The sequence below is a fragment of the Populus alba genome, chromosome 1 (genome assembly GCF_005239225.2).
Source record: "Populus alba chromosome 1, ASM523922v2, whole genome shotgun sequence".
Lineage (NCBI taxonomy): Eukaryota > Viridiplantae > Streptophyta > Magnoliopsida > Malpighiales > Salicaceae > Populus > Populus alba.
In genome coordinates this window covers 34,104,135-34,130,830 of record NC_133284.1, presented here as the reverse complement: position 1 = coordinate 34,130,830, position 26,696 = coordinate 34,104,135, and the positions used below count along the sequence as shown (strand labels likewise).

The 26,696-nt window shown below is 33.5% G+C and overlaps 4 protein-coding genes across 4 annotated transcripts; 3 read left to right on the top strand and 1 right to left on the bottom strand.

Annotated features, from left to right (window-relative positions):
• Positions 1-4,722: 4,722 nt before the first annotated feature.
• On the top strand, positions 4,723-7,889 carry LOC118055413 (protein ANTAGONIST OF LIKE HETEROCHROMATIN PROTEIN 1). The gene is made up of 2 exons (XM_035067315.2): positions 4,723-6,271; positions 6,885-7,889. The coding sequence occupies exon 1, from the start codon at positions 4,862-4,864 to the stop codon at positions 6,161-6,163; it is 1,302 nt and encodes a 433-aa protein (XP_034923206.1). The 5' UTR covers positions 4,723-4,861; the 3' UTR covers positions 6,164-6,271; positions 6,885-7,889.
• Positions 7,890-10,133: 2,244 nt separating this feature from the next.
• LOC118055414 (caffeoyl-CoA O-methyltransferase 2) lies at positions 10,134-11,694 on the top strand. Its single transcript, XM_035067316.2, has 5 exons — positions 10,134-10,313; positions 10,413-10,492; positions 10,628-10,772; positions 10,866-10,997; positions 11,192-11,694. Exons 1-5 carry the CDS (start codon positions 10,221-10,223, stop codon positions 11,483-11,485), a joined length of 744 nt encoding a protein of 247 aa, XP_034923207.1. The 5' UTR covers positions 10,134-10,220; the 3' UTR covers positions 11,486-11,694.
• Positions 11,695-13,797: 2,103 nt separating this feature from the next.
• LOC118055415 (small ribosomal subunit protein uS9) lies at positions 13,798-14,502 on the bottom strand. Its single transcript, XM_035067317.2, has one exon. It carries the CDS (start codon positions 14,421-14,423, stop codon positions 13,983-13,985), a length of 441 nt encoding a protein of 146 aa, XP_034923208.1. The 5' UTR covers positions 14,424-14,502; the 3' UTR covers positions 13,798-13,982.
• A 7,980-nt stretch (positions 14,503-22,482) lies between these two features.
• On the top strand, positions 22,483-25,827 carry LOC118055417 (wax ester synthase/diacylglycerol acyltransferase 5). Its single transcript, XM_035067319.2, has 6 exons — positions 22,483-23,257; positions 24,395-24,467; positions 24,556-24,623; positions 24,974-25,192; positions 25,272-25,409; positions 25,538-25,827. The coding sequence occupies exons 1-6, from the start codon at positions 22,511-22,513 to the stop codon at positions 25,685-25,687; spliced, it is 1,395 nt and encodes a 464-aa protein (XP_034923210.1). The 5' UTR covers positions 22,483-22,510; the 3' UTR covers positions 25,688-25,827.
• The last annotated feature ends 869 nt before the right edge of the window (positions 25,828-26,696 follow it).

Here is a 26,696-nt window from a genome sequence, read left to right as displayed (position 1 = left end):
GTATTAAAATTAAATTTTAAAAAAATATATTATTTTTATTTATTTTCAAAAACAAATATTAAAAAAAAATACACACGGGCTCTTAATGCATTACCATGGGACCGACCCCTCTTTCCACCTTGTTTATTTTTTATTTTATGTGGGCAAGGAAATTGGATTTTGAAAATGAATGATAGAGAAATTTGGAAATGGCCAAAGACAAGAAGACACGTCACTCTGAAAAGGGGGATGATTTTGGAGTTTTTATTTTGTCAGCATTGTTTGGTAAAATGAATGAGAGATTCTGCTATCTGACCTTAGATTATTATGTATGATGCTCTTTTCATCTACTGTGGTGATGATGTTAACATGAGACTGCAACTTGGCGAGTTTATGTTGAGGCCCAGTCTCGGATTATGGCAAAGTTTTTTATGGACCTACCTGGCCCGGAATGTGATTCTGCAGTATCTGGTTTTATTAGGACTCCCCGTAACTAGAAGCTCACTTGAGTCTGACAAATTCCGTCGAGCTAAACTAATCTATTAAAAAATAAAACTCTTCCATAAATTTTATTTACAAGGCTTGAGCTCGACATCTTATTTAAAGAGAATAAATATCAAACCACTTGAACCAACAACCATCAAAAGATATTCTTGTGAAGAAGCATAGATAATATCGATAGAGGTGTTTAAAAAAACCGACCAACCAATTAAATTGAAAAAACCAAGAAAAAACTAATCCAAAAAACCAAACCGATAGAAAAAATTGAATAAACCGATTAAAAAAAAAAGCCACCCGGTCTAATTCAGTTCCGATTTAAAAAAACTTAAACCGATTGAACCGGACCTTTAATTAAATCTAAATAACTTTAAAAACATCCCTAACTCTAAATCATTTTATCTCTTTCCCCCTTTCTAGCCCCCCTTTCTCCTTCCCAGCCACCCCACCCCTTTCCCCTTCCCTTTCATGCGGAAAGTCCATATGATAAGAATAAAACAAAGAGATTTAGGAAGCGATGAACAATGGTCTATGCCAGACAATTAAGTCCAAATACTAAATCCAAGTTGTAAATGCCTTTTACAGGCTGATCAAAAAAAGAAACTCGTCGCCCCACCCCTCCCTCCCTTCCTCCCGCTCACTCTCATATGTCCTCTTCTCTCTCATTTTCTCTCATATATTAACATTAAATCTTACTTTTAAGTTTTGAGTCTTTGACACCACATATTGACTACCCCACACTTGCAGGACTTTGTGAAGAAAATCGAGGGAGAAGCTTTAGGTCCATGGCTATTCAAGGAAAGAATAATTCTCTTTAATGGCCAAATCTATCTCTTGCCCACATCTAACTTTATTATTTCTATAATCAAGGAATCTCATTCCAACACTCAAAAAGGCTTCCACAAATCTTCATTGGTCTCCGGTTTTTTCTAGTTTTTCATGCTAAAAAAAGGAACCAAACCAAACAAAATCGATTCGATTTGAACCGGTTCTTGGTTCGGTCTGGGTGATATTAATAAGAAATACTATTTTCCAGTTTGGTTGAATTTTTAGGTTAAAACCAGACTAAACTGGACCATGAACATCCCTAAATATGGGATTGGGCAATAACATGGGTATAAATAAATAGGATAAAATCAACCTCGGATTCGTATCAAATGCTTTCTTCCGCAGGAGACCTTTATGGGAGTTGGGTGCTTAAGAGTTTCATAGTTTGTATAAAAATGGTGATGATGGACAAGTAGGACTAACCTCAACTAATGCCATTACTCTTTGGTAGTGTAGATGGAACAGAAACGTGGAGGTGAGATAAAGGAAGGAGCAAAAGTTGGTTCTCTTATTTGTTTTTACCACTATTCCATGTGACACAAAGGATTCGTTTCTTCACGCTATTTATTTAGCATTTGGGTTTATCAAATTCTTGTTTCTTTTCTCAAAAAAGTAGATGAAAAAATATTATCGTTATAAAAGTTATTTTTTAAAATGTTTTTGCTTGAAAATATATTGAAGTAATTTTTTTATTTTTTTAAATTTATTTTTGATATCAATAATTCAACACTTTAAAAAAAATCTAAAAATATAATTTTAAATAAAAAATTTTTATTTTTTTTACAAATACTGTTTAGCCGCGTTACCAAACAAGGTATAATTATGCTACAGATAGTTACATACCAAAACCACACTTGACCCAATTCTCATCTCTCTTTTTTTTTTTTTTCAATAGCCTTCATGTGAGAGTATGGGCCTATTGGGCTATGGTTCAATAGCACAAATATGAGGGCGAAGTTGATGGATATGGTAATAGATTGGTCCTCCAATCATCTGATAGTATGGGCCTATTGGGCTTTATTAGTATCCTCTACTACTTCTAAGTAGGTTCACAAAATCGATATGCAATTCTTAAAAAACAAAAAAGAAAAACAAATGATAAGGGTGCTTGCAAGTCAATTTTTCATCCATAGATCTTATGTTTCTATTAAAGTTTCACATCGATTACGCATATCTAGATTAATGTGAATATCAATGGTTAATTTAATGAGATTTTCAACTCAAATCTTAAAAATCTTATGTACTAATTGGAGGAAATAAATTTTATTTTACAACTTAAAAGGAATAGAGATTTCAAACCTTTTATTTAAAGAATTATGATATATTTATAGCTTCATAAGTCCTTTTTATAAAGAAAAGATGTTAAAGTGTAATATTGTTATGATAATATTAAAGAAACAAAATATCTCTAACATATATATTAACAAGAAAAAATATCATTAACATATGCATTAATGTAGATGGAAAATATAATGGGCTCTCAAAGAACTTTTACATAATCTTTCATAGCATTAATATTGATAAAAATATAGTGAGTCATTTGAAGACTTTTATATACCTAATGAGTATAGAGAGAGTATGGTCCAAAATGTATCTGAGCTCAAGAGAAATTAGGTTCTTCTCTTAGATAGGCCCAATGAAAACTAGGTTTTATATATCTTTTAATTTGAATTTATTAATAAATATCTTAAATCTCATGTTGTATATAAAATGCATATCTTAAATTAGAAGTGCATGTATATGTATATAAAACATGAATGTATATGTATATGCCTTTTAAAAAAATATAATGTGCATATCCTTTCCACTTTATTGAAAAAAAAAAAAAAAACTTGTTATGAAATTAGTCCGAGCTTGACGAGTTGACTCAGGGTCTTGGTTAGGTTTTAAATAGACAAAACTCGAGTTTATAATTAGCTTGATCAAACTAGAGCAACCTGCTGAGTGAGACACTACTTTTCTTTTTATATATATAAACCCAAAAAATATATAATTATGCTTTGAATACTTAGCCTCACATGTAATTTTTATAGTCCACATCTAAATGTAATATTTCTTACTTTTTTGATGTGATAAATTTATATATAGTTTATATTTACATGAATTATTTTTTAACTTTTTGATGTGTGATAACTAGCTATATATGTATAATCTACATCCATATAAGATGCTTTTTTTTAACTTTTTGATGCGATATATACACACACACACACACACGTGAATTGTTTCTTAATTTTTCCATGTGTAATGTTAAAACCTTAAACATTTTTTTTTTAATTTTTTCAAGTTGATCTAGGTTGAACCGTGTAATCAGAAACCCGATCCCCTAACTAGGTGCAAAGCCGACTTAAGATGAATAGGGGTCTTGGGAAACAAATATGAATATGGCCTTTTAAAATATTTGAGAAACATTTATATATATACATACATGTGTGTGTGTGTGTGTGTGTGTGTGACAAGTAGAGCCTTAAGTGATTTTCATTTTGTTTAAGACTTTTTAATAAGTGGAGGCAATTTTCATTTTATAAAAGTATAATTAATAAATATAGTTTACTTATTATTTTTTATTTTTTATCAAGTGAAGATTTTGAACTATTATCCAAGTTGTTCATATGCTCTGACCAATTTTAAATATAGTTATTAAATTCGGACCGGCTAACAATGGGTCAACTCGGGATCCGGTCAATCAGGTGGCTGGACCGATCTGAGTAAGGTAAAAGACCGGACTAAAAAAAAACTCAGCAAAAACCCGATTGATCCACCAGGTCCACCCGTGACCCAGGCAACCTGGCAAAACCCGATAGAGACTTTTTTTTTTCAAATATGTTTTTTCTCTTAAGTAAAGACTCCTCTTTTTAATATTTTTTTAGTTGATTATTAACCATTTTCAAAGTTCACTATAGAAATACTAGAATAATTTTTTTTTTAGTGTAGGATTTGAAGCCATTTAATATATATATATATATATATATATATATTAATATTCACAATAAAAAAAATTATTTTTTCAATGTGTGATTTGAAGTTCTTTAGTATACATACTATATGTTTACAAGAAAAAAGTTATGTTTTTTCAACGTGAAATAAAAAAACCTTTTTAGTTTAAATACTTTAATTTAAAAAGATAACATGGTATTTTTTTTATATAGATTGTTTTTTAATTTTTTTTTTAATAAAATATTAAAACTTTATATATATTTTTAATTTTTTTAATTTGATTAAAATTGACCTGGATTAACATGAGTAACCTAAAATCCAAATCTTTAGCCGAGTTAATTTTAAGTGGATAAACAATGAACTGGGTTAAATAACTAAAAAAAAAAAAAAAAATCTTTAGGGGTTGGTACGTACAGTTACAGACATTCACAAAAGACATAAATTTTCCAATAAAGGCAATTCTCAATCACGTTTCGTAAAGTAAGTTCATAGCGAGTTTACTATGGACAGTTGTAACTCTCTATTTCGCCAGTTTCCAAGATTCTACCCAGAAGACATACTCTGACACATTTCGGTTCCCGAGAAAATCCAATTCCCCCGACAGTCAATCTTGGGAAACATGGAATCCAAAAAATTGGCTGCTTTGCTTTCTTCTCTTGTCTCTGAACTCCTCGTCCTTGTCCTCCTCCTTTTCCCTTCCGATTCCTACAGTTCCAATTCCCATGGAATCCTTTTCCCTATCATTCGCCATTATCTTTCCTCCCAAGAACTCGCCACCTCACTCTCCCTCTTCCCGATCTCCAAGAAACGGAAGAGAGCCCAATTACGAGAAGCCGGTTCTGAGCCGACCCATGAAGACAGAGACCTCGAACGCGGATCTCGACTCGGTGAGTTGAGCCGAGTTGCTCCTAATCCTGACTCTTTCAAAACCACCTTCAGGATGAGATCTTCAACTTTTGAATGGCTCTCTGGCTTGCTTGAACCGTTACTAGAGTGTCGTGACCCTATTGGAACACCAATAAATCTCTCATCCGAGCTCAGGCTTGGCATCGGTTTGTTTAGGTTGGCTACTGGGTCAAGTTACACTGAAATCGCTGGGAGATTTGGGGTTACTGAGTCAGTGACTCGGTTCTGTGCAAAGCAATTGTGTCGTGTTTTATGCACCAATTTTCGCTTTTGGATCGCGTTCCCGACTTCTACCGAGCTTGAATTGGTGTCGAAAGATATCGAGGGTCTTACCGGATTGCCAAATTGTTGTGGTGTGATAGACTGTACAAGATTCAATATTGTTAAAAGAAATGATTGCAAATTAGCATCAGACGACGAGGTTCAAGACGACAGCATTGCTGTTCAAATTGTTGTTGATTCATCTTCAAGAATTTTGAGTATTGTTGCAGGTTTTCGTGGCGACAAGAATGACTCCAGGATACTAAAGTCGACGACTTTATGTCATGATATTGAAGGGCGGAGGCTATTGAATGCGACTCCGGTTATTGTCAATGGGGTGGCTATCGATCAGTACCTAATTGGAGATGGAGGATATCCTCTGCTTCCATGGTTAATGGTTCCATTTGTTGATGTTGTGCCAGGATCATGCGAGGAAAAATTCAATGCTGCGAATAATTTGATGCATGTTTTTGCACTTAGAACCATAGCTAGTTTGAAGAATTGGGGTGTTTTGAATAAACCAGTTGAAGAGGAGTTTAAGACTGCTGTTGCTTTTATCGGGGCATGTTCGATTCTTCATAATGTTTTGCTAATGAGGGAGGATGATTCTGCATTGATTGATGTAGAAGATTATTCTTTATATGATCAAGGTTCTCAGTTTTATAAGGATGCTATGACAGAAGAGAATTTGACCGAAAAGAAGGCTTCTGATACGAGAAGAGCATTGGCTACAAGAGTTACAGAATTTTCATAAGACCTGAGGATCTGTATACTTTTGGAGTCTCAATTTTACAAACAGCGGTTTGCTTGCACAGATTTTGGAAGGGAGGTGCACAATTCAATTCAACTTTTTTTTAAGCAGGTAGTTCAGGCTTCTGTATCAAAGTGTTAATAAGTTCATTGGGATAGATGCATCACTGACAAATTTAACCTTCTGGCTCGGATTTGTTTTCTTTCGTTGATCAATTGATTTTTTAAGATGTGAAGAATTCAGCATCTTTTGCATTTATCTAAAACTATCATATGTTTTTCTTTTTCTTCCTGAGAATGGAGATGTTGTCTTCTGAAACATCCTTGTTAAAAAACTCATTCTTTAAGTTTGCAAAGAGCTTTTCAACTTTTTTTTATATAGGTTTCTTGTGACAAGGGAAGAGTTACCTTTGAATATTTATATACAATGTTGGAAGAGAATTGTTTATGATGTTTTAAAAGAAAAACACCAGATAAGCTTCATTTAACTAGCTTCACCCATGATTCCTTTATGTGGATTTATCGCTGAACATTCAGCACTCAAAGGTGATCATCATATTCTGGGTTTTCTTGCTCAACTTCTCCATGCGTCTTGTATTAACTACATATCTAAGTTTTAACTATCAGATGACTGAATTCTTGATGGTTTGTAGGGATTTATGTTATGTTGAAAGTCCTATGAGATGGATAGGGACATTAATAGCTACTAATCTCAATCCTTGCAGGCCACTTTTGTTTAGGACAGACTGGTTGTGGGCATTTTCTTTCAGTTTTCAGTTTATTACCATTTATTGAAGCAGTTCTGCAGTAACCATAGCCCTTGGGATCTCTGTGATTGACCCTACAATCCTTGAGAAATCCACCCTCCCTCTTCTTGCTTCAGGCTGTTCCTCACAGTTTTGCTTCCATGCTCTTTGAAGATAGCTCAACTGCAGCGTTGTTCCTTAGGCTTCACTGAAGTTTCTGCAAATCTCAAAGCCTCCAAGCATCAAATAAATATCGTTGATGATACAAGCAAAGTGAGCTTTTCTCTCACGGCTGAAAATATAACTTCCCCCTGATATCTTCCACTTTAAAATTTCTTGATTCCAATTAATGTTTGTTAACCCATCATTTTGCTCCAAGTGCCCCTAGAAAACCAAAACAAAGTGATAAAGTGTTGCTAAAATGGTCAAATTCTGATAATTCTTCACTCAAAAAGAAGGTCTTTGCTGTCTGCATTTGCCGCTGGCACGTAGCCAACTATCATTAGGTTGGTTTATCAGATAAATGATAAACTGCAGCACTATTTGTGGATAGAATGATGCTCCGTCTTCCATAATCATAACTTTTCTAGAAATCAATCAAAAGTTACAGGATTTTGTATATGCCAGAAGAATCTAATGATTTTCTTTTGCATTAGACGCATATGTTCAGGTCTTCTAGGGCAAACATGTGCTAGTACACCAATTTATTAGCATGTTTAAGTTACACGTTGAGCTGGTGATTCTGGATGGATGGAGATTTGGGAACTGAATGCAGTTTAGGCCAAGGTTGGACAACCTAGCTGAAAACGGTTCCAGGGTCCTCTGGTGGTCAATGTAATTGATCTGGTGTTGGATATCCTCAGAGGAAGCTGCATTTTTCACAGTTCAGATCAAGTTTGACTCTGAGCCTCTGCTTAAAACCATTCCCAATATGCACCAGTTCATTGTTTTATAAATGAAGTTACTCGCTTAATTTCCTTTTTCTTTTTGATCCTTAAACTCTCGGCAAGGCATGTTGCTCCGGCATCTCTCCACTTACCTGCAAGAATACCATCATGTCACCTATATTGGAAATTGCAGATCATAGAGTTCTTGCAACCAAACCTGCCTCCAGCAGGCTTTGAATCAAAGAGCAACCTGTCATATCTTGTGATAAACTAATGCCTTGTGCATTTATTTAACTTGAACATAGATTTTTAAGGTTTAAACCATCGCAATTCGCATTGGATATAAGTAATGAAGTTAACAAATGCATGTATGGATCACTCGCACTCATAATTATTAAACCCAGCTTGGCCTGATGGGTTAATCTAGAACCTGATTGACCTGGTTAGTTCACTCCCAGAGAGGGGAGGTTGCTGATTTTCTTAGACTTTGATGGTCTCATCATCAATGGCAATTATCGTATCTTATGGGCCACTGCATAAAGCCCATCTAACTCATTTCCCTTCTCAGTTTTTGCTATTTTTATTTCTTCTCTAAAGAAGAAAGAAAAAAGAAAAAGAAAAAAAAACCTTCGATATCCATAATGGACCAAAAACAAAAGGAAATCATTTTTATTATTATCTGGACTTTAATTGGTGGTTGGTAGCCCAAAGGCTTGAACTCAAAAGGAAGCAAGCCTCTCCTCACCAAACTTTGACCTAGTTTTTATTTCTTTTTTATTTTTTCAAGGTTTTGATGGGTGACACTTCTTTCACGACCTCGATTTTTCTAATGATTGTTTGGTTATTGAATTATTACAAACCTAATCTCATGCGGTTTATAACAACGAGCTCCCGGTAATAATAATTAGGCTTTAGGTCTATGGTAACACTTATGATTTGAAATATATTTTTGTTTAAAAATATATTAAAATATTTTTTTAAAAAAATATTTTTAATATTAATACATCAAAAAAATTTTAAAAAATAAATTTTAAATAAGTAAAATTTAATTTTTAAAAAAACACAGTTTCAACCGCGTTTCTCGATTCAACTTAATGAACAATATATTTTGTATTTTAATAGGATTTAAAAAATAAAAAAATTAAGGAGGCTCTAAGAAACCTCGAAGCTAAGTGTACTAATCAATTATTTTAATGGAATGTCTACTGAAATTTGATGGAGAAAGATTCCATGGCTGAAGACTGTATGATAAGGAAAAATGTCATGAACTCATGGCATAAGTAATTTCTTAGCCAATACCAGCAAGTTTAATGTTAGGTTAGGGTTGATGGTTCTCTCTTCTTTCACTGAAATGTTTTGCCGTGCCCACACGAAACATGGCTAGAAAACCAGACAAGATAAGAGAAGGTTGAAGTAGGAAATTAAATGAAGAAAAAAAATATTATTTTGATATATTTATAAATAAATAATATTTAAAAAATAACATTTATTACATTTTAAAAAAATATTAATTAATTATTGCCTAGTTTTACTATAAAATCCATGTGTCATTCTATCTGTTTTTACACTTCAAAATTATTTTTTAAAAAAATTAAATTATTTTATTTTTTTGCTTCAAATTAATTATTTTTTTATGTTTTTAAATTATTTTGATACATTGATGAAAAAAATAATTTTTAAAAATAAAAAATATATATTATTTTGGTATATTTTTTAATAAAAAATATTTTAAAAAACAACTATTTTTAAATTCAAAGAAGGAAAATGAAATTGAATTTTTTTTATTAAAAAAAAAAACAAAGAAATAAATTTTGTCAGCAGCAAGATGGAGAGATTCTTCACAGGAGTCATCTATTGTCAATGAGGTGGCTACAAGCCACCAACTCCCGTGGAGTCAAATTCTAGAGGCCAAGTCACCAACCCCTTACCCACCTTCGGCACACGTAGCCATCCCCAACAACAAAGTGGGGAGCCCACCACAATTTTCTACTCTCTACAATTTAAATCAATTACACGTGGCATAAAATGTCGAGCCTTTTATTTCAAGAAACCAAACCTAACACCGTGAACTTAATTTCTTTCGCAAATATCTAAAATAAGGGGACATTAATTAAAGAGGCAGAAAAATATATAGAAATTGAATTAGTGTCCGAGGACTCCGAAACCTAAAATGACCACTGGACAACAACTCAAACACCGATAAGTGGGTCCCAAAATACCCCCGCTGTCCTAAGAACTCACCAACCCCCACCCGGTTGGCAGCCGGTCCAACCACCCCACTACTCCGGCTCAAACCGGACTCTCATCTCCAATAAATAACACCTGCCCTTGCCATTTTCAATCAGGTCAGGCATCCTTACCATTGTTAGCCCCCAGAAAAACCTTCCAACGCAAGGAAAGAGAGTATAGTTTTGTTATAAGATATATAATGGCCGCCAACGGAGAGGAACAGCAGACTCAGGCCGGAAGGCATCAAGAAGTTGGCCACAAGAGCCTTTTGCAAAGTGATGCTCTATACCAGGTAATTTAACCGAGAAATCCCTGATCTTGGTGCGAGTTTTTTCTTTTCCTTGATTTTTTTTTTTAACATTTTTTTGTATGTATTTGGATTGGTTTTTAGTATATTCTTGAGACCAGTGTGTACCCAAGAGAGCCTGAATGCATGAAGGAGCTTAGGGAGTTGACTGCCAAGCATCCTTGGTATGTTTGTTGATTCTCACATGCATTTTAAATACATCAACATGAGAGATTTTATTTTCATAAAATAAAAAAAGGGTTTTGTTTTCTATATATTGATGTTTATGGTGTGGTGTTAATAAATCTGATGGGAAACAGGAACATCATGACCACATCTGCTGATGAAGGGCAATTCTTGAACATGCTTTTAAAGCTTATCAATGCCAAGAACACCATGGAGATTGGTGTTTACACTGGCTATTCTCTCTTGGCCACTGCTCTTGCTATCCCTGAGGATGGAAAGGTAAAAACCAAAAACTTGAGATTTCTCGGTCCCAAATCAGTCAAAAGAAATTAGATGACGGTAAGAAAATAATTGGGATCTTGTAACTTGCAGATCTTGGCTATGGACATCAACAGAGAGAACTATGAACTGGGTCTCCCGGTGATTGAGAAAGCTGGTGTGGCAAACAAGATTGAGTTCAAGGAAGGCCCTGCTCTGCCAGTTCTCGATCAAATGATTGAAGATGTAAGAAATATTCTATCTTCGACAAATGAAAAAAGAAAGAAGGGAAAGTACTAAGCTGATGTTCATTTAAGAAAATTGATGGGGACCAAAAACATGCTTTTTTGTTTACTCGTATGAGAAACGAGATGATGTTCATTTAAGAAAATTGATGTGCTATTACTAAGCTTTACTAATCTCTGTGTGGCGAACTACAGGGAAAGTACCATGGATCTTATGACTTCATCTTTGTGGATGCTGACAAGGACAATTATATTAACTACCACAAGAGGTTGATTGAGCTTGTCAAAGTCGGAGGGTTGATTGGGTATGACAACACCCTGTGGAATGGATCTGTGGTGGCACCAGCCGACGCGCCGATGAGGAAGTATGTGAGGTACTATAGGGACTTTGTTCTGGAGCTCAATAAGGCACTTGCAGCTGACCCCAGGATTGAAATTTGCATGCTTCCTGTTGGTGATGGTATCACTCTCTGCCGTCGGATCAAGTGATGCATTCCCTGCCATTATTATATATATATCAAATGTTGACCATTGATTTGGTCACTTGCAAAAACAAGTGATGTGTAATAAAAGAGATTTTACCGACCTTGCTTCTATTTTGTACCTGAAAGAATGGTGAATGGCCGAGAAACTCCATTCTTGAATTCCTGTCTTAAGTGGATTTTTTACGCACTTAATCCATATTGTTCTTTAACCAAGCACTTATCTCCCTGTGCTAAGAATGTTCATGGTTTAAGGAGTTTGCTTTAACATTCAAAATTAATAGCCTTACGGACGAGTTTATTTCTTTTTCGTTCTGATTTTCTGTATATGCAGACCGCACTCTCCCCCCATAAATAAAAACTAAAGGTTTTGAGTTGACTCATATTAATTAAAACAAAAAAAAAAAACTGTTAACCGCGAGTAAAAAATGTGCATCGAGAAAGGGCTCTTGCAAGGTTGGCCTTGAGCTAGCGTGGAAAAGAGAAGGGTGGTAATGCTTGAAGTTGATTCTGTTCTAGTCAAGCATCGTGTTGCCTGTGGTTGTTGGCAAGAGGTTCCCCTCATGAAGGTATTCTTGAACAAATCTGCAGGTTGCTTAAAGAAGAGTGGATGGTGGACATCAGGCTTGTGCGTCGAGAGACTAATGACGGGGTAGAGTTGGGCAATGACACTGTTTTGTTTATACCCCCTCCGGCGGACTCTGTATAAAGATTATACCGGCGGCGGAGATTTTAGAGCTTGTGGATAATGCTGGAGGCATGCAAATCATTCGAAGCTGGGTTACAAAACATCTTCGTCAGTTTGAATAGACCCACCAGCTTGGCAGATGCATAATTTTTTATATTTCGTGTCAAACCGGCGAGTGTGAATTTACAAATAGCAAAGTGCACCTGTCCAGTTTTGGCCACCAACCCTGCGGTCATCAGTTTGACTCTAACCTCGCATACAGATAAATTCAAAGGTAGGAATGAGGTTCTCTTTAATTTTATTTTCCCCCAGTAAATAGCTTCCTCATCCTGAAAGGCAAGGCGTGTAGCCTATATTAACTTCTATTTTTCAAAAACAAACTTGAATAATACCAGCATAAAATACCATCGGTAAGTAATAATCCCCAAATCACTCTTGCCATGCAATCAGGCATTTCAAAATCTTAATAAAGTTTGCCACAGGCAAGGTTTCAGGGAATGTATCATCAGGAAACTTCAGAAAAATCTTGAACTACCCCACTAGCATCGGCTCCATGATAACACGCAATGCTACATTTCAAAAAATATTATTTTAATGTATTTGCAGGTAAAACACACTTTAAAAAAAAAACTGCTATCACACTTACAAATACCCCCTTATAGTCCCTATTGTCCAGTGTAGGCAGAAGCTAGAATTGACGGTCAAGAAAATAAAAATTAACTTACAAGGAGAATTGAATAGAAATCCTCTGATTTTCTATAGCTATGGAACCGGAAATTAACTCAATTGAAGACCCTGACGTAGATGGACTGTGTTCGCAACCCCATTAGCAAAGACAGACCTTATTGAGCAATTGGGAAGACAATGGACCAGTTCAACTAGTTTTTACTGAAACAAATAAATCCTACTAAACTAAAGCACACATAAAAATGGCTGGAGATTCCCTGATAGAATACAAATCGAACCCAATCTACCTGTCCTAGGCCATTTCTTTCTCGCCATCTTTCAGGCTCCAAACCTAGCATTCCCGCAAAAACCTTTAGAAAACTACAAACATATGAAAAAACAACAGAAGCTCACGCGAAAAAAATACATGCCAAGCTCTAAAAAACACCAAGCCCATAAAGCATTTAAAGAAACAATTCATAACATTACAAATTCAACCAGATCAAGCCATAGATGCAAATTGGATTCACAAACTAGACATGCAACTTTTGATTGATAAATCATAAGCTCACAAAGAACCCATCAAAACCCAACTTTCCAAATATTTATACTATGAAACATAATAGTTTTCATTAAACTAGCCTTTATATTTACTTGGGTTGCCTTAAAAGCTACTGAAAACAGCTCATTTTCATTAACTGGAAAGGAGCTCACTGATATTCTGAGCAAGAATGCATCAGCAAACAATAATCTTAGCTCAAACTCAAACCTCTTGGAGAAATAGGGAGAGCAACCAGCATCCTAATCAAAATACAAAGTATTATCATCGCCATTCAATGAAAGCAGTAACATAGGCCAGATTCGTTAGCATACGTGTCACTTACTAAAAAACAATGCCATTAACACCATAACAAAAATCAAGCAAAAGCTCAAATCAATCAGCGAACCAAAATCCACAAGGAGGATGGAAAATAAAACTCGTATTTCAACTAGCCATAATCATTAAAAGCATCCTGGACAGAGTAATTAAACGCTTTAAAGGCCATAAGGTCTACCAAATGGACTGAAACCCACATCAACAACAAAAAAATACAGAAATTAAAATTCCAGAATTCAAAATACCAAAATGGATATCATCATCTCCAAGCTCTCAACGGTAACTCTTCTGGAACCTAGCACGGGCACCACGTCCACCAAACTTCTTAGTCTCGCACCTTCTAGGATCCGCTACAAGCAAAGTCCTATCGTACCTAACCAGTATATCTTTAATCTCCTTCTTGCTTTGCTCATCAACATACTTTTGATAGAAAGCCACAAGAGCCTTCGCTATGCTCTGCCTTATCGCGTAAATCTGCGAGGTATGACCTCCACCCTTCACTCTGATCCTCATGTCGACACCAGCAAATCGATGTCGTCCAAGGAGGAGGATTGGCTCGTAAGCCTTGAATCGGAGGATCTCCGGTTCAACGAGTTCAATTGGGCTGCCGTTGATCTTGATTAGGCCGCGGCCGCGCTTGCAGTGGGTGACTGCGACTGCGGTTTTCTTCCGCCCGAAACATTGAACCGACTCTGTTGGTGCAGCGGTCGCCATTGTTAGGGTTCGTTCGAAGTAGGATGCAAACGTGAAACCCTGGTGATCTAAGTAGCTGAGAGTAAATGAAGAGTATATAGTGGGGATGCTAGGGTTTTTCAGTTAGGGTGGAGGAGAGCAGGCTTGGGTTTTGATGAAATTACGAACTTGACATTATGGTGAAAGCTTGGACTGGGAGTTGGGCTGGGCTACAATTAAAATCTCCAGGCGTTTCCTGAGCTAGGCTGGATTCATTTAAGTTGGAAAGGATCCAACTCAGGATCCATGGAAAATTCTAAACTGCCCTTTGCTAGTAACTTTTGCTAGTTTGATTTTTGTTCTCTACGTGTTTTTTCTTGTTTATTTTAATTTGTGGAGCCAATCAATGAATTAAATTAAAAAGATATGATGTGCATTAGAAAAATATAAATTTGAGAGGGCAATTTGTCAAATGTAGCAGAATGTAGCTTTGCCCTGATGGACTAAATTAAATTATTAAAAAAAAACCATTAATTCTCCTCAAGTTACAAAACATTATTTATTGTATGGTATAATTATGAATTTCTCCTTGAAAACTAATAATTGAACTAGATATTAGGAGCAGATTTGTCTTGACATCATTATTTTTAACATATTATATAGGGATAGATTCATCATTTTCTTTTTCTTTTCTTTAACATGTTTCTTATTTTTCTTTTTATTAATATGGATTTACTTTTTTTTTCTTTTTTAAAATTAATTTATTTTAATTTCATCCTTCAAAATTTTCTATTTTTTTATTTTATAAAATTATTTCAATTTTATACCAGTGATAGCGGGGGGGTTTTAATTCACCTAGTTTAATATGGTTATTTTTAATTGTTTTTTATGATTCTGCTCTATAATATTGGTTTGTTTGATAATTCAAATAGGTTTAGATATTTTTTTATTTTTTTTTTGGTTTTTTACTAGTTTATTTATTATTGTTATATTTTTTTTCTATATTATTGAAATTACTCACAGAATCAATATCTAGTAAATTGGATTTTGTTTCACCCTAATATTATTTTACGTCAAAGGAAATTTTGCCCGGGCAACAAATCCAGCGATGAGTGCTTCAGCTTAGTCATGGTCACCCAATTGCTACTACAACCAAGGATCTGGTGTTAAAAAGCTATGATTGAGAATCTGACTGGGTGATGGGCTCGGGCTGGGCCCAGTGATTAAAACTATTCTTCGACTGGGCCCGGTTATTATAATTTGTTTTTAATAAATATTTATATTATATTTCCTAAATTAGGGGGCTGTCCTGTCCTCCATGATAATGACAAGAAGAAGGTGGTGAAAACATAAGATCCATGCATTAAAACACACGGGGTTCCATGAATCTAACAAATCAAGGTCATAAAAGCTGTGAAAACATAAGATTTATCATGTCATAGAAATTTTAATTTTTTAATTTTTTAATTTTTTTTAAATTTTATCTTTATTATTTTGATTATTATTTATTTTATTTTAGATAATTCATAAAATTATTTTTTTTTTTTAATTTCATTCTCATTTAACTTTTTAATATATAAGATTTATTCCTTATTATTTTAATAAATTTAAAAAAAATAAAATATTAATAAGTTATTTTCTAACTTATTTTTCATAACATAACCAAATACTAGAAAGTATTTTATAATTTATTTTTTATTACACTATTAAATATCAAAAAATATTTTTTAAAAATTTATTTTTTAAAAATTTATTTTTTTAAAAAAAATACCTTTCAGCGAATAAACAGAGCGTTGAGGTAATTTCTCTTTTCGCACCCTCTATATGCGTGAACAGCATGCTTCTTCTTCTTCTTTTCACGGACAGGTGTCCCTTCTATATCCCAATTAAGATTTAGCCCCTGCCCTCTGTTACTACTCTGTCTTTGTGGTCCTTTTGGTGTCGTTTCTTCCCATGTAGGGCAGTTCCAATTAATACTCGCAGGGATCGCCATCAAAATCACCGGCACAAATATTAATGGCCCACCAATCCTATCCGAACCCTCGAATAAAGGGGTGTTTAAAAATTTACGCTGTCTCTGTATTCGGAAAGTGATTTTGAAAAATTATTTTTTAAATTTTTTTATATTTATTTATTATTAAAAAAGTTAACTAATAAAAAACATTTTTCAATCAACAAAAAATACTTTTCAATTAAAAAAAAATTTAGCTTTGTTTTTTTAAAAAATATTTTCTTTTTATTTTGGATGGAAAATACTTTCCAGAAATTATAAAAAATTTAAAAATATCATATTATTTACTGATTATATCAAATTTGGTCCTCAAACTTTTGATTGCTATATATATTTTGTTTTGAATATTTATTTTTCAATGTCATCCCTTAGAATTTAATTTTTATATTAACTTTAGACCTCATTTTTATAATTGCTATTTGATTTTTTCTTATCATTTTTTAATTAAAGTTTTTTATCTATCAAATTTGGTCCTCATTCTTTTGATTGTTATTTATTTTATTTGAAATAATTTATAAAATGTTAATTATTATTATTTTAATTTCTTCATCTTTCTATTTTTTATTTTTTAGATTTGATCTCTATTATTTTGATTATTATTTATTTTATTTGAGATAATTTATGAAATTATATTTTTTCAATTTTATTCTCATTCAACTTTTTAATTTGTAAGATTTGTTCCTCATTATTTTAATAAATTTGAGAAAAATAAAATATTAATAAGTTATTTTTCAGCTTATTTTTTATGACATAACTAAACACTGAAAAATATTTTTCAACTTATTTTTCATTACACTATCAAATATCGAAAAATACTTTCTCGAAGTTCACTTTCCTCGAAATTCACTTTCCAAAAAAAAAAATATTTTCCAGCAAACAAACAGGGTCTTAATAGCAAATATTTTTTAAAATATTTTGTTGTTCAAAAACATATTAAAATAATCAAAAAATATATATATATATAGAAAAATAATTTAAAGTAAAAAAAATTGACAATGTTTGGACCGCACTTCCAAATAAGTATTGAGACTACTCTCCTTTCTTAAGTTTGAGTGTCATACATACCTTTGATGTACTAAATCAAGGAAGGTTGAGGAGTGTCCAAAAAGCCTGGTTGGCTCTATTGTTTGAGAAGCTTGGTTGACCCAATTGACACGATCTTTTCAAAGAGACTCAGCAACCTAACTAGTCCACTACACTTTAGGAGCTCCTTGAGAACGAATGCTTGGACCCAATGTTTGCATGTCAAATAGAAATAAGCGAAACCACTTTTGCCTTGTATGGGTGGCATGTTATAAGTTTTATAAAATATGCATTTTGGTCTTTAAATTTAAAAATCACATAAATTATATAATTTTAGTATATCAATATTTTTCCAATTCAAAATTGGTATAAAAAGTTCATTTTTTTAATCTTATAGTCCCTAGTTGAGAGAAAAGACAAATAAAAGTATCGTTGACACTGATGTAGGCCAACAAAACTTTTTTTTCCTCACATGGGTGGCGTGTCATAAGTTTTATAAAAATATGCACTTTGGTCCACAAACTTTAAAAATCACACAAATTATACAATTTTAGTAGCTCAATATTTTTCCAATTCAATTTTAATATATAAAAAATTGTTTTTTTTTATATCTTGCAGTTCCTGGTTGAGACAGAAGAAAGAGAGATCATTGGGTTCCGGTTGTGGAGAGGAAAAAGTATCGTTGACACTAATGTAGGCCAAGAAAACACATGATATTTGTGTCATATGATTCCATTCGATGAAAAGAGTTCATATTAGATGCTTTTTTTTACCTTTAAAGTACGTGAAAAAAATAGATCCGAGCGTGAGTTTATTTCAGTTTTTAAAGTGGTGTTTTGGGTTTTTTTGAGATTTTAAATAGGTTTATTGTGGTTCCTACAATAGGTGTTCTGGGGTGAAAACAAATAGGTTTTTAGGTAAAAGAAAACTTGAGCCTGATTTTCCAACCATCATAGTGGTTGGAATCTGGGAAAATCAGATGACGCGTTGTCGACCTTAGCAGGGAATTTTTTTTAATTGGGTTGAACGACATGTCGTCCACGCCCAATTGCAAAGAAAAAAAAGGCCTAGTCGCGCGGGCCCTCACAAAATGGGCCAGCCATGATGGCCTAACTTATTAAGCCCATCAGCACCTAGCCTTTGCTTTATTTTTTATTTTTTAAAAAAATTAATGATTTTTAAATGATGATTATTATTTTAGTTATACATTTAAATTTGAAGAGTTTTTCTGATGTATCTATATTTTTTTTATATCTTTTGTATGGATGAATTTTAATTTTTAAAATAAAAAATATAAATTTTCAAATAATATTTATAATATGTGCAGCCTTGCACTGTGTTATTTTCTCCTTTTATTTTATTCGATCAATTTAATTTGTGTCATTATTTTTATTATTATTTGTGTGGATAAAAAAATTATTTTAATAAATAAATTTAGCAAACACAACCCGGTAAATATCATATTTTTTAATATTAAATATCTTGACTTATACATTTATTTTAATTTTTCAAGTTTTATTTTTAAGTATTGTTAAGTATTTTTTATTCATTTATTTGTATATATAATTTTTGATTTATTTGATTATTTGTATACATATAAAAAATTTCCTTAGACTTAAATTTTTTAAATTATAAAAATAAATTTAAAAAATTTGCATATATAAAATAAACACAAGTCACCTAACTAATTTGATGATGGGTGAAAATCAATGTTATCATTGCTTAATACAGACAATGATGTCACTGGTATGTATGCTTTTTTGGCATTGCTTCGGAAAACCGGATTCATATGAATAAGGATTTTCAACAAAATTATAAATGAGATTTTTTTAAAAATATCTTAGAAATATTTGTTTAAATTTTTTTTTTATGTGTGTTTGACACATGGAACCTCGGACTATAATTTTTAGACCCGTTTCAATAGCTGGTCCGATTTGAGACTCGAATTCCAGATTTTAATAAGGTTATCCAAATTAAATTTTTTTAAAAATCAAAATAATATTATTTTAATAAATAAAAATAATAAATATTAGCGGGTTATAATTAGATTTTTAGTTAGATCTCATCGAATCAATCGAGTCTCATCAAATTTTTATTTTTATTTTTATTTTAACTTGATTTGATTTTAATTTTGAATCTCAAATTAACTTGTCGGATCAATTTTTAAAATTACGCAGAAAGAACCTTTGAAGTCTTGTACTAAATAAGAATAATTTTTTTTTTTTACAAAATATGTATGATAATTACACCTTACTTATTTTTTAAGAGTCTTTTTTCTTAAGTGGGGCCTTGTGTCTTTGTTTAAATTGTCTACATGCGAGGACCGGCTCTACCACAGCGAGGAAATACAAAAACTTGATGTTTGGTTTGCGTGCCTAGTTGTTGAAAAGTTCTCATGCCGCGACCAGATGATTTGATTGGTTGGTATGGTAAGTCTCATAATTATCGTTTGGTATTATTCCATGAACACCAATTCTCAATCGAGACCCCTTTCTTTTGAGAATTACCTGATTAGACCTTACCTTAAGACTTTTTTCACTTAATGGATAATGTCAATAAAATAAAATTATTAATTTTAATTTTTGGGGTTATGAAACGGTTGATATCGAGAAATATTTGAAAGAGAGAACCGATAGACAGTTTATTTTGTCTGGGACCTGGTTGAAAATCGCATTCAATTTGTAGGACCAGATGTGTGCTTTGTCCTCCTTCTTTTTAAAATTTTTCAAACAACACAGAGTGTTTGAGATTATAATAACAATAATAGTTTAAAGTATATTTTATATAGAAATATATTAAAATAAATTTTTTATTTTTAAAAAATTATTTTTAACATTAGTATATTAAAATAATTTAAAAATATAAAAAAATTTAAAATATAAAAAAAATATGATTTATATCACGTTTATATATCCTTAAAAAAATGCAATAACCTTTCCGCTGACTTCCTAAAACCCGTTTTGGCGTAGAAGGGAAATCCTTTTCTTTTCCTTTTTTTTTTTCCTCGTTTTCTTTTTCCTTTTTGCTGTTTTATCTAGCCGTGGAAATTTTGAAACATGGGTTGATGACCCTTCGCATTCAACCGGGGGCTTATTTTGGTCACCGGCGGTGGAGGCTTTCTATAAGTGACGGTCTTGAGCCAGCAGTGAAGTATCATTATTCTGGTGTTAATTTACATAGAGCACAATTGCACTGACTATTACATTATGGGGCCGCCAGACGGATTGTTTCTTTGATTTGCACAAATTTCCAGTTCTTCGACGCTAAATGAGTGATGGCGAGGGCGGAAAAGAAATAAGCTCTAGCCTTAAAATTTTGGCCTGGGGATTCAGAAAGTGATCGTGTTCTTTGGATGCAATTGTCGTTTTATGATGTCAACATTGCAACTTCAACGATAACTTACGTCGCGTAATAGATTTTGGTTTAGCTCAACGTTGTGTTGTCTCAAATCATGTTATGCCGTGATTGTTCTGCATACTTGTGGGCCTGAGGAACTTAACAGATATTGTTCGCATAAAGTTTGATCAAATTGGAAATCTGGTAATGCAAGTTATTCATCTATGTTGTCTTTTTTAGTGTTTTTTTTGTTTTTATTTTTTTGTTAGAGAATAATATAAATCATATCTTTGAACCTTATTTAATAGCTTCAGCTATTAGGTTGATATGATTTTTTGACATTCAGAATACTGGAGAGAAATCACATTGCGTGAGCATCCAAAAGGACCATCGTAATGCTTTGTTTTAATTAAACAGTTGTATTCTCCTTGTTCGTACCAGTTCTGCGTCGACTATTTGACGCCTAGGAAAGGCCTCCGAAGGGGCCGTTCCCAGTCCGTCCCCCGACCGGCATGCGATGACCCTTTCTCGCCACGGGAGCAACTCGAGCAATCCACCAACAACCAACAGGTTTGGGACTGGGACCCTCAAGCCCAACCCTCAGAGCCAATCCTTTTCTCGAGATAACGGATTCATTTTGTTGACTTCCTTTGCCTACATTGTTCCATCAACCAGAGGTTGTTTACTTTGGAGACCTGATACGAATACGAGTACGACTGGGTGTGGGAGGCACTCGGTCCTTAGGATTTTCGAGATAGTTTTTTGACATGGTATCAGAGCCTTAATGATCAAGCAACCACGAATTTGAATTTTATTATTTTTATTTATTTGATAAAAAATAAGCACAAAGTAATGTGGACATGTGCAAGTTTCAAGCCCAAATAGCTTTTATTTCAGAAAGTATATTAGATAATAATATAAATAATATTATAAAATTTTATTTAATAACTTAAATTATTAGGCTGAGATGATTATTTGATATCTTTTTTTAATTTACCATTGACTGTGATAGCGCATTTTTTCAAAATTTTCATTTCTATTCTTAATTTTTGTTTTTTTCCGATGACTGGGCCATTTTTGTTTTCTATGGAACGTAATGGTTAGTCTAAAAAAGCCACTACTAATAAATATCTAAAGGAACTAAGGCACGTGATAAGTAGGTGATCAAATTTTTAAATATTAAAAAAAAAAAACTTTAAAGAACAATATTATCACTATTCCAATCACTTTCATCTTTAATTTTCTCCCTTTCACCGTAAATACCCATCTATCTCTGCTGGATATTGAGCGCGGTTTTTTTTTATATTTTAAAAATATTTTTAAAAAAATTTAATTTTTTTATTTTAAATTAATTTTTTTTTAATGTATTTAGATTATTTTGAAAACAATAGTAAATTTAGATACTGAATTTCTTGATTTTTTTTATAGAAAAAACATACTTTGAAAGTTACAATAAATATCGGTATTCACGATGAAAAAGAGAAAATTAAAAATGATAATAAAAGGTGTTTTTTAACCATAGCAATGAATATTTTTTAATTTGAAAATATATTAAAATAATATATATATATATATATTAAAAAAATTATTTTTAATATTAAGATATTTAAATAATAAAATTAATAAAATTAAAAATTCTGAAAACTCACGCCCTCCCGTTAATTAATGTGCCATCATGTCCACAACTCAGAATCGTCAATTACTGACCAAACTAACTCCACTGTCCCCCCCCCCCTACCCCGGCCCCCCCTCTCCTCCAATGGCTCCACCGGAAAGTGACTCCGTCGAGCCTGTAACTCCGGCAGGCAGACTATTCCTCCTACCAGAAATGAATACCATAATCCACTGTGCAATTGGTGTAAAAAACAAGCTAGACATAGACTCCACAAGATCAGCAATCAAGAATTCTCTCATGCTCAAGCACCCAAGATTTTGCAGCCTCCTAGTACGTGACAAGAATGGACGGGAGCACTGGAAAAAAACAGATATCGATGTCGATCAGCACTTCATTATTGTAAACAAAAAGACATGTACTGATGATGTTGATAAAGTAGTGAATGAATATATAGCTGATTTATCAGTTAGTACTCCACTTGACATGAACAAGCCTTTGTGGGAAGTCCACGTCATGTTGGAGCAAAAGTGTGTTATCATGAGGATTCATCATGCTTTGGGAGATGGGATCTCTTTGATGTCAATGTTTTTGGCGAGCTGCAGGACAGCGAGCGATCCTGAGGCGATACCTACTTTGGTCACTGGGAGGAGGCCGGATTATGGGAAGGAAGGGAAACAGAAGGATTGGAGAGGGGTTATTTTGAGAGTTCTAAAGATGGTTTGGTTTGGCATAGCTTTTAGTTTGGAGTTTGTGTTGAGATTTTTGTGGGTTAGTGACAAGAAGACGGTGATTTCTGGTGGTGATGGGGTGGAGCTGTGGCCGAGGAAATTGGCTACTGCCAAGTTTATGATTGAAGATATGAAGACTGTGAAAGAAGCTGTTCCTAATGCGGTAAGTACATGGGCTCTTTTACCTTTTTCTGGGAATCAAATTACAGATTTTGTTATTATATATATTGATGGAGTGATTTGCTTGTGAATTTGTGATTAGCCATTGAAAGGTGTCTTTGCTTTCAGCTTCACAACTTAGTCTATTTGTCTTCCAGCAACATATCTATGCCTTCTTAGATCCTCACAGTTGTTGGATTAGAAGTTTTTATTTATTAATTAATTAATGACAATCTTAATCAATAACAATTCATAATTTCGTAGATAAGGTTTAATTAATATATATAGAAAGGAGTGTTTAAAAAATATATCTAGATTATTTGTAACCAGGATTCATGCCGTCTTGTAATTAGAAGCCCTGATAAATATCTTCTTGCAATTAGCATCTCTCATAATTGTTAGCCACTTCATAATATATCATATTTACCACGTGGCAGGGCTTAAAATCTTTGAAATAAACAAAGTGCTCAGTTGAATATGTGTCAACACTAAATGTTTATAGTATCTGTATTTTACTGCATATGATTATGATATAATTATCACACGATGAAGATAGACCAGGGGTTCTTCGCGTAATCAATGATTAAAGAGCATGCTAGGGTGATTAAGAGAGTTAATTTAACAATAAACCAGAGCCACGCATTGTATCTACCCGCCCTTTTCTTCTGTCATGTTTTTGTTTCAGCCAATTCTACGATCATGACATCTAAACAACTATGTGAATGCTAAAAAAGTTTGAAATCATGTTTCGTGTTATTAGACCCACAATGTGATGAGTGTCATATCAACGGGGAGGAAAAAACTAAGTGAACCAAAAAGAGAAGAGAAAAATTAGTGAGAAAACTTGTTCATATCGGGGATTTTCATGATATGTGGCCACTGATGAAACAACAAGTTAATAGTCAAATCTAGCTGGTAGAATAAAGTTATGTGAATCTTTTTTTTTCTTGCAATATCATTTGGACTTGTTAAGGAAAAACAAACATGGAAGTCAGGCAAACAAGTGTCTCCACCAACAACATTACTATAAGGCAACGAATAATTGAGATCCTTAGACATTTCGACTTGCAGACATGGGAACAATAGCATAGACGCAGTTCATTTCTGATATAATAACTTTGATTCTGTCAAATCAATGCAGACCATTAATGACGTCCTCTTCGGGGTGATATCATCCGGACTATCAAGATATTTGGATCACAGATCTCCGAAAGGTAAAGTGAGATTTTGTTTTGGTGCTTGGATTTCGGATTTTGAGCAAACATTTCCTTATTATTTATATTGAATTCAATGCCTCTGTAGCTCTGAAAGAGGGCCAGCAAATAACAGGAATGGCCATGGTTAATTTAAGAGAACAACTATCCATGCAGGTGAATTATCCTCTTCTTTCACTCTGTCTACGTTTTTTCAAGATTCCAAAATAGTAAATTTGGGACCAATGTCTTATCAACACAGCTGTCATATTCTAGGTAAACCCAGGTAAAGCTACTAGTTCAAACCATATTGGAAAACATTTGCAAACTTCAGATGACTAGTTTAGTAATATAAAGTAAATGAACAACTTTTTAATCCGAGGATGGATAATTTACTTGTTTCAATCTCAAGAAATCTATAGCCTGTCGAGATAGATGTAGATCTAGACATTTTAAATACGGTTAATAACATGTTTTCTCTTATTCTTTGCAAGCCATTCAAATGGTTTCCTGACTGACCTGTTCAGGATCTATCCGAGATGTTGAAGAACAATTCAGGATCGCAATCACGATGGGGCAACAGGTTTGGCTTCATTCTCCTACCTGTTTTTTATCGTAAAAGTGATGTCAACCCTCTTCAGCATGTGGGACGAGCCAAGACGATGATTGATAGGAAGAAAAAATCATCAGAGGGTCACTTCACGTATCATATCGGACATCTAGCAATGGCTTTGCTAGGACCGAAGGTAAACAAGACATTGAGATTTTCTTACCTCATGGTCTTGGTGTATGCTTATATATAATTCGATTCTGTTTGCATTTCAGGCTGCACATATCCTTAATTACAGGGTTCTTTGTAATACTACGTTTACGTTCTCAAACGTGGTTGGACCACAAGAGGTGGTTACCATGTCAGGCAATCCTGTAACGTTCATAAGGGTGAATACATCTAGCATACCCCATGTACAACCTCTGAACTTTAATGATTCTCCATTTTTAAACTTTAATCCCATTGTTTGTTGGGTGGTAAGGCATAGATTAATTTGTTTCTAATACAAGTTTTTTTGTTTTTTTGCTGGGTGGAAATGCAGGCACTCACGATGCACATGGTGAGCTATGCAGGAAGAGCTGACATGCAAATCATGGTGGCCAAAGACATTATCCCGGACCCAGAATTTCTTGCCAAGTGCTTTGAAGATGCCTTGGTTGAAATGAAGGAAGCAGCTGCGGCCACCGTATAAATTACTCACGGAATATATATATTGTCATTGTCTGATTAATTAATTAGCACATTGATTTCACCACCGATTTAATCTTAGAATGAAAATACTTGTAATATTTAGTGTGCTATTGGGAAACCACGTTTCCTTTCCATATGTTATTTTTAGAATCTATTGTTTAAATATTTTTAAAAGCTACAATCACAATTAAAAAGCCATAGCTTTTCTAAACGGATTTTTAAGCACAGATTCGTATTGAAAAGAATGCGAGTACATGAAAACTAGAGTATAAATAAAAATACTTTATTCAACATGGAAAAAAAAAAAAAAAAAACTCATCTCTAGCTGATCTCTACTTAATCAATAACTTATAACTATAATGTTTTCTTTACAACTTGAATTGACTCATCTTCAAAAAAGTGGAGGCACTCATCCTTCATCCCTTTCTCGCTCTTGATATCCACAAGTGTGTATGTTGCCTTGTTTTTCTTTATTTCAGTTCAGGCCACATATCATTCATTGAGGATGTAGCTGCTACTCAACCTCCTCAGCATCTTCATTACTTGCTAAAAATGCCTCCAACTAGAGGTATTGATCATTGCCATAATAATCCATGGTGTTTGAAGAAACCCTGAAAATGTGAAGTGTTTTTTCTTTTTCTTTCTTTTTTGTTGGTCTATCCATTAATGACCTGCTATTTCTTGCAATTTGTCTGGTTGAAGGTGAAACCATCATTTCTGTAAGTGACTAAACAAGGGTTGATACCACTTGTTATTGCTCTATCGGAGAATCTGTAAGGTCAGACGTACATTTGGTTGTACATTGTATTATGGTACGCTCATGAGTCATGGCAGTTTAATCGGTAACTGTCAGTGTCATATCATAGACGTGTTTTGCCAGTAGGTTCTGTAATTGCACTGCTGCGGTGGCCAACAGCCCCACCAGGGTAAGATACGTATAATTTTCTTGTTGAATTGCTGTTGATTTTCAACTGTGTTTCGATGTTGTTAATGGCAATCGGAAAAGTTGT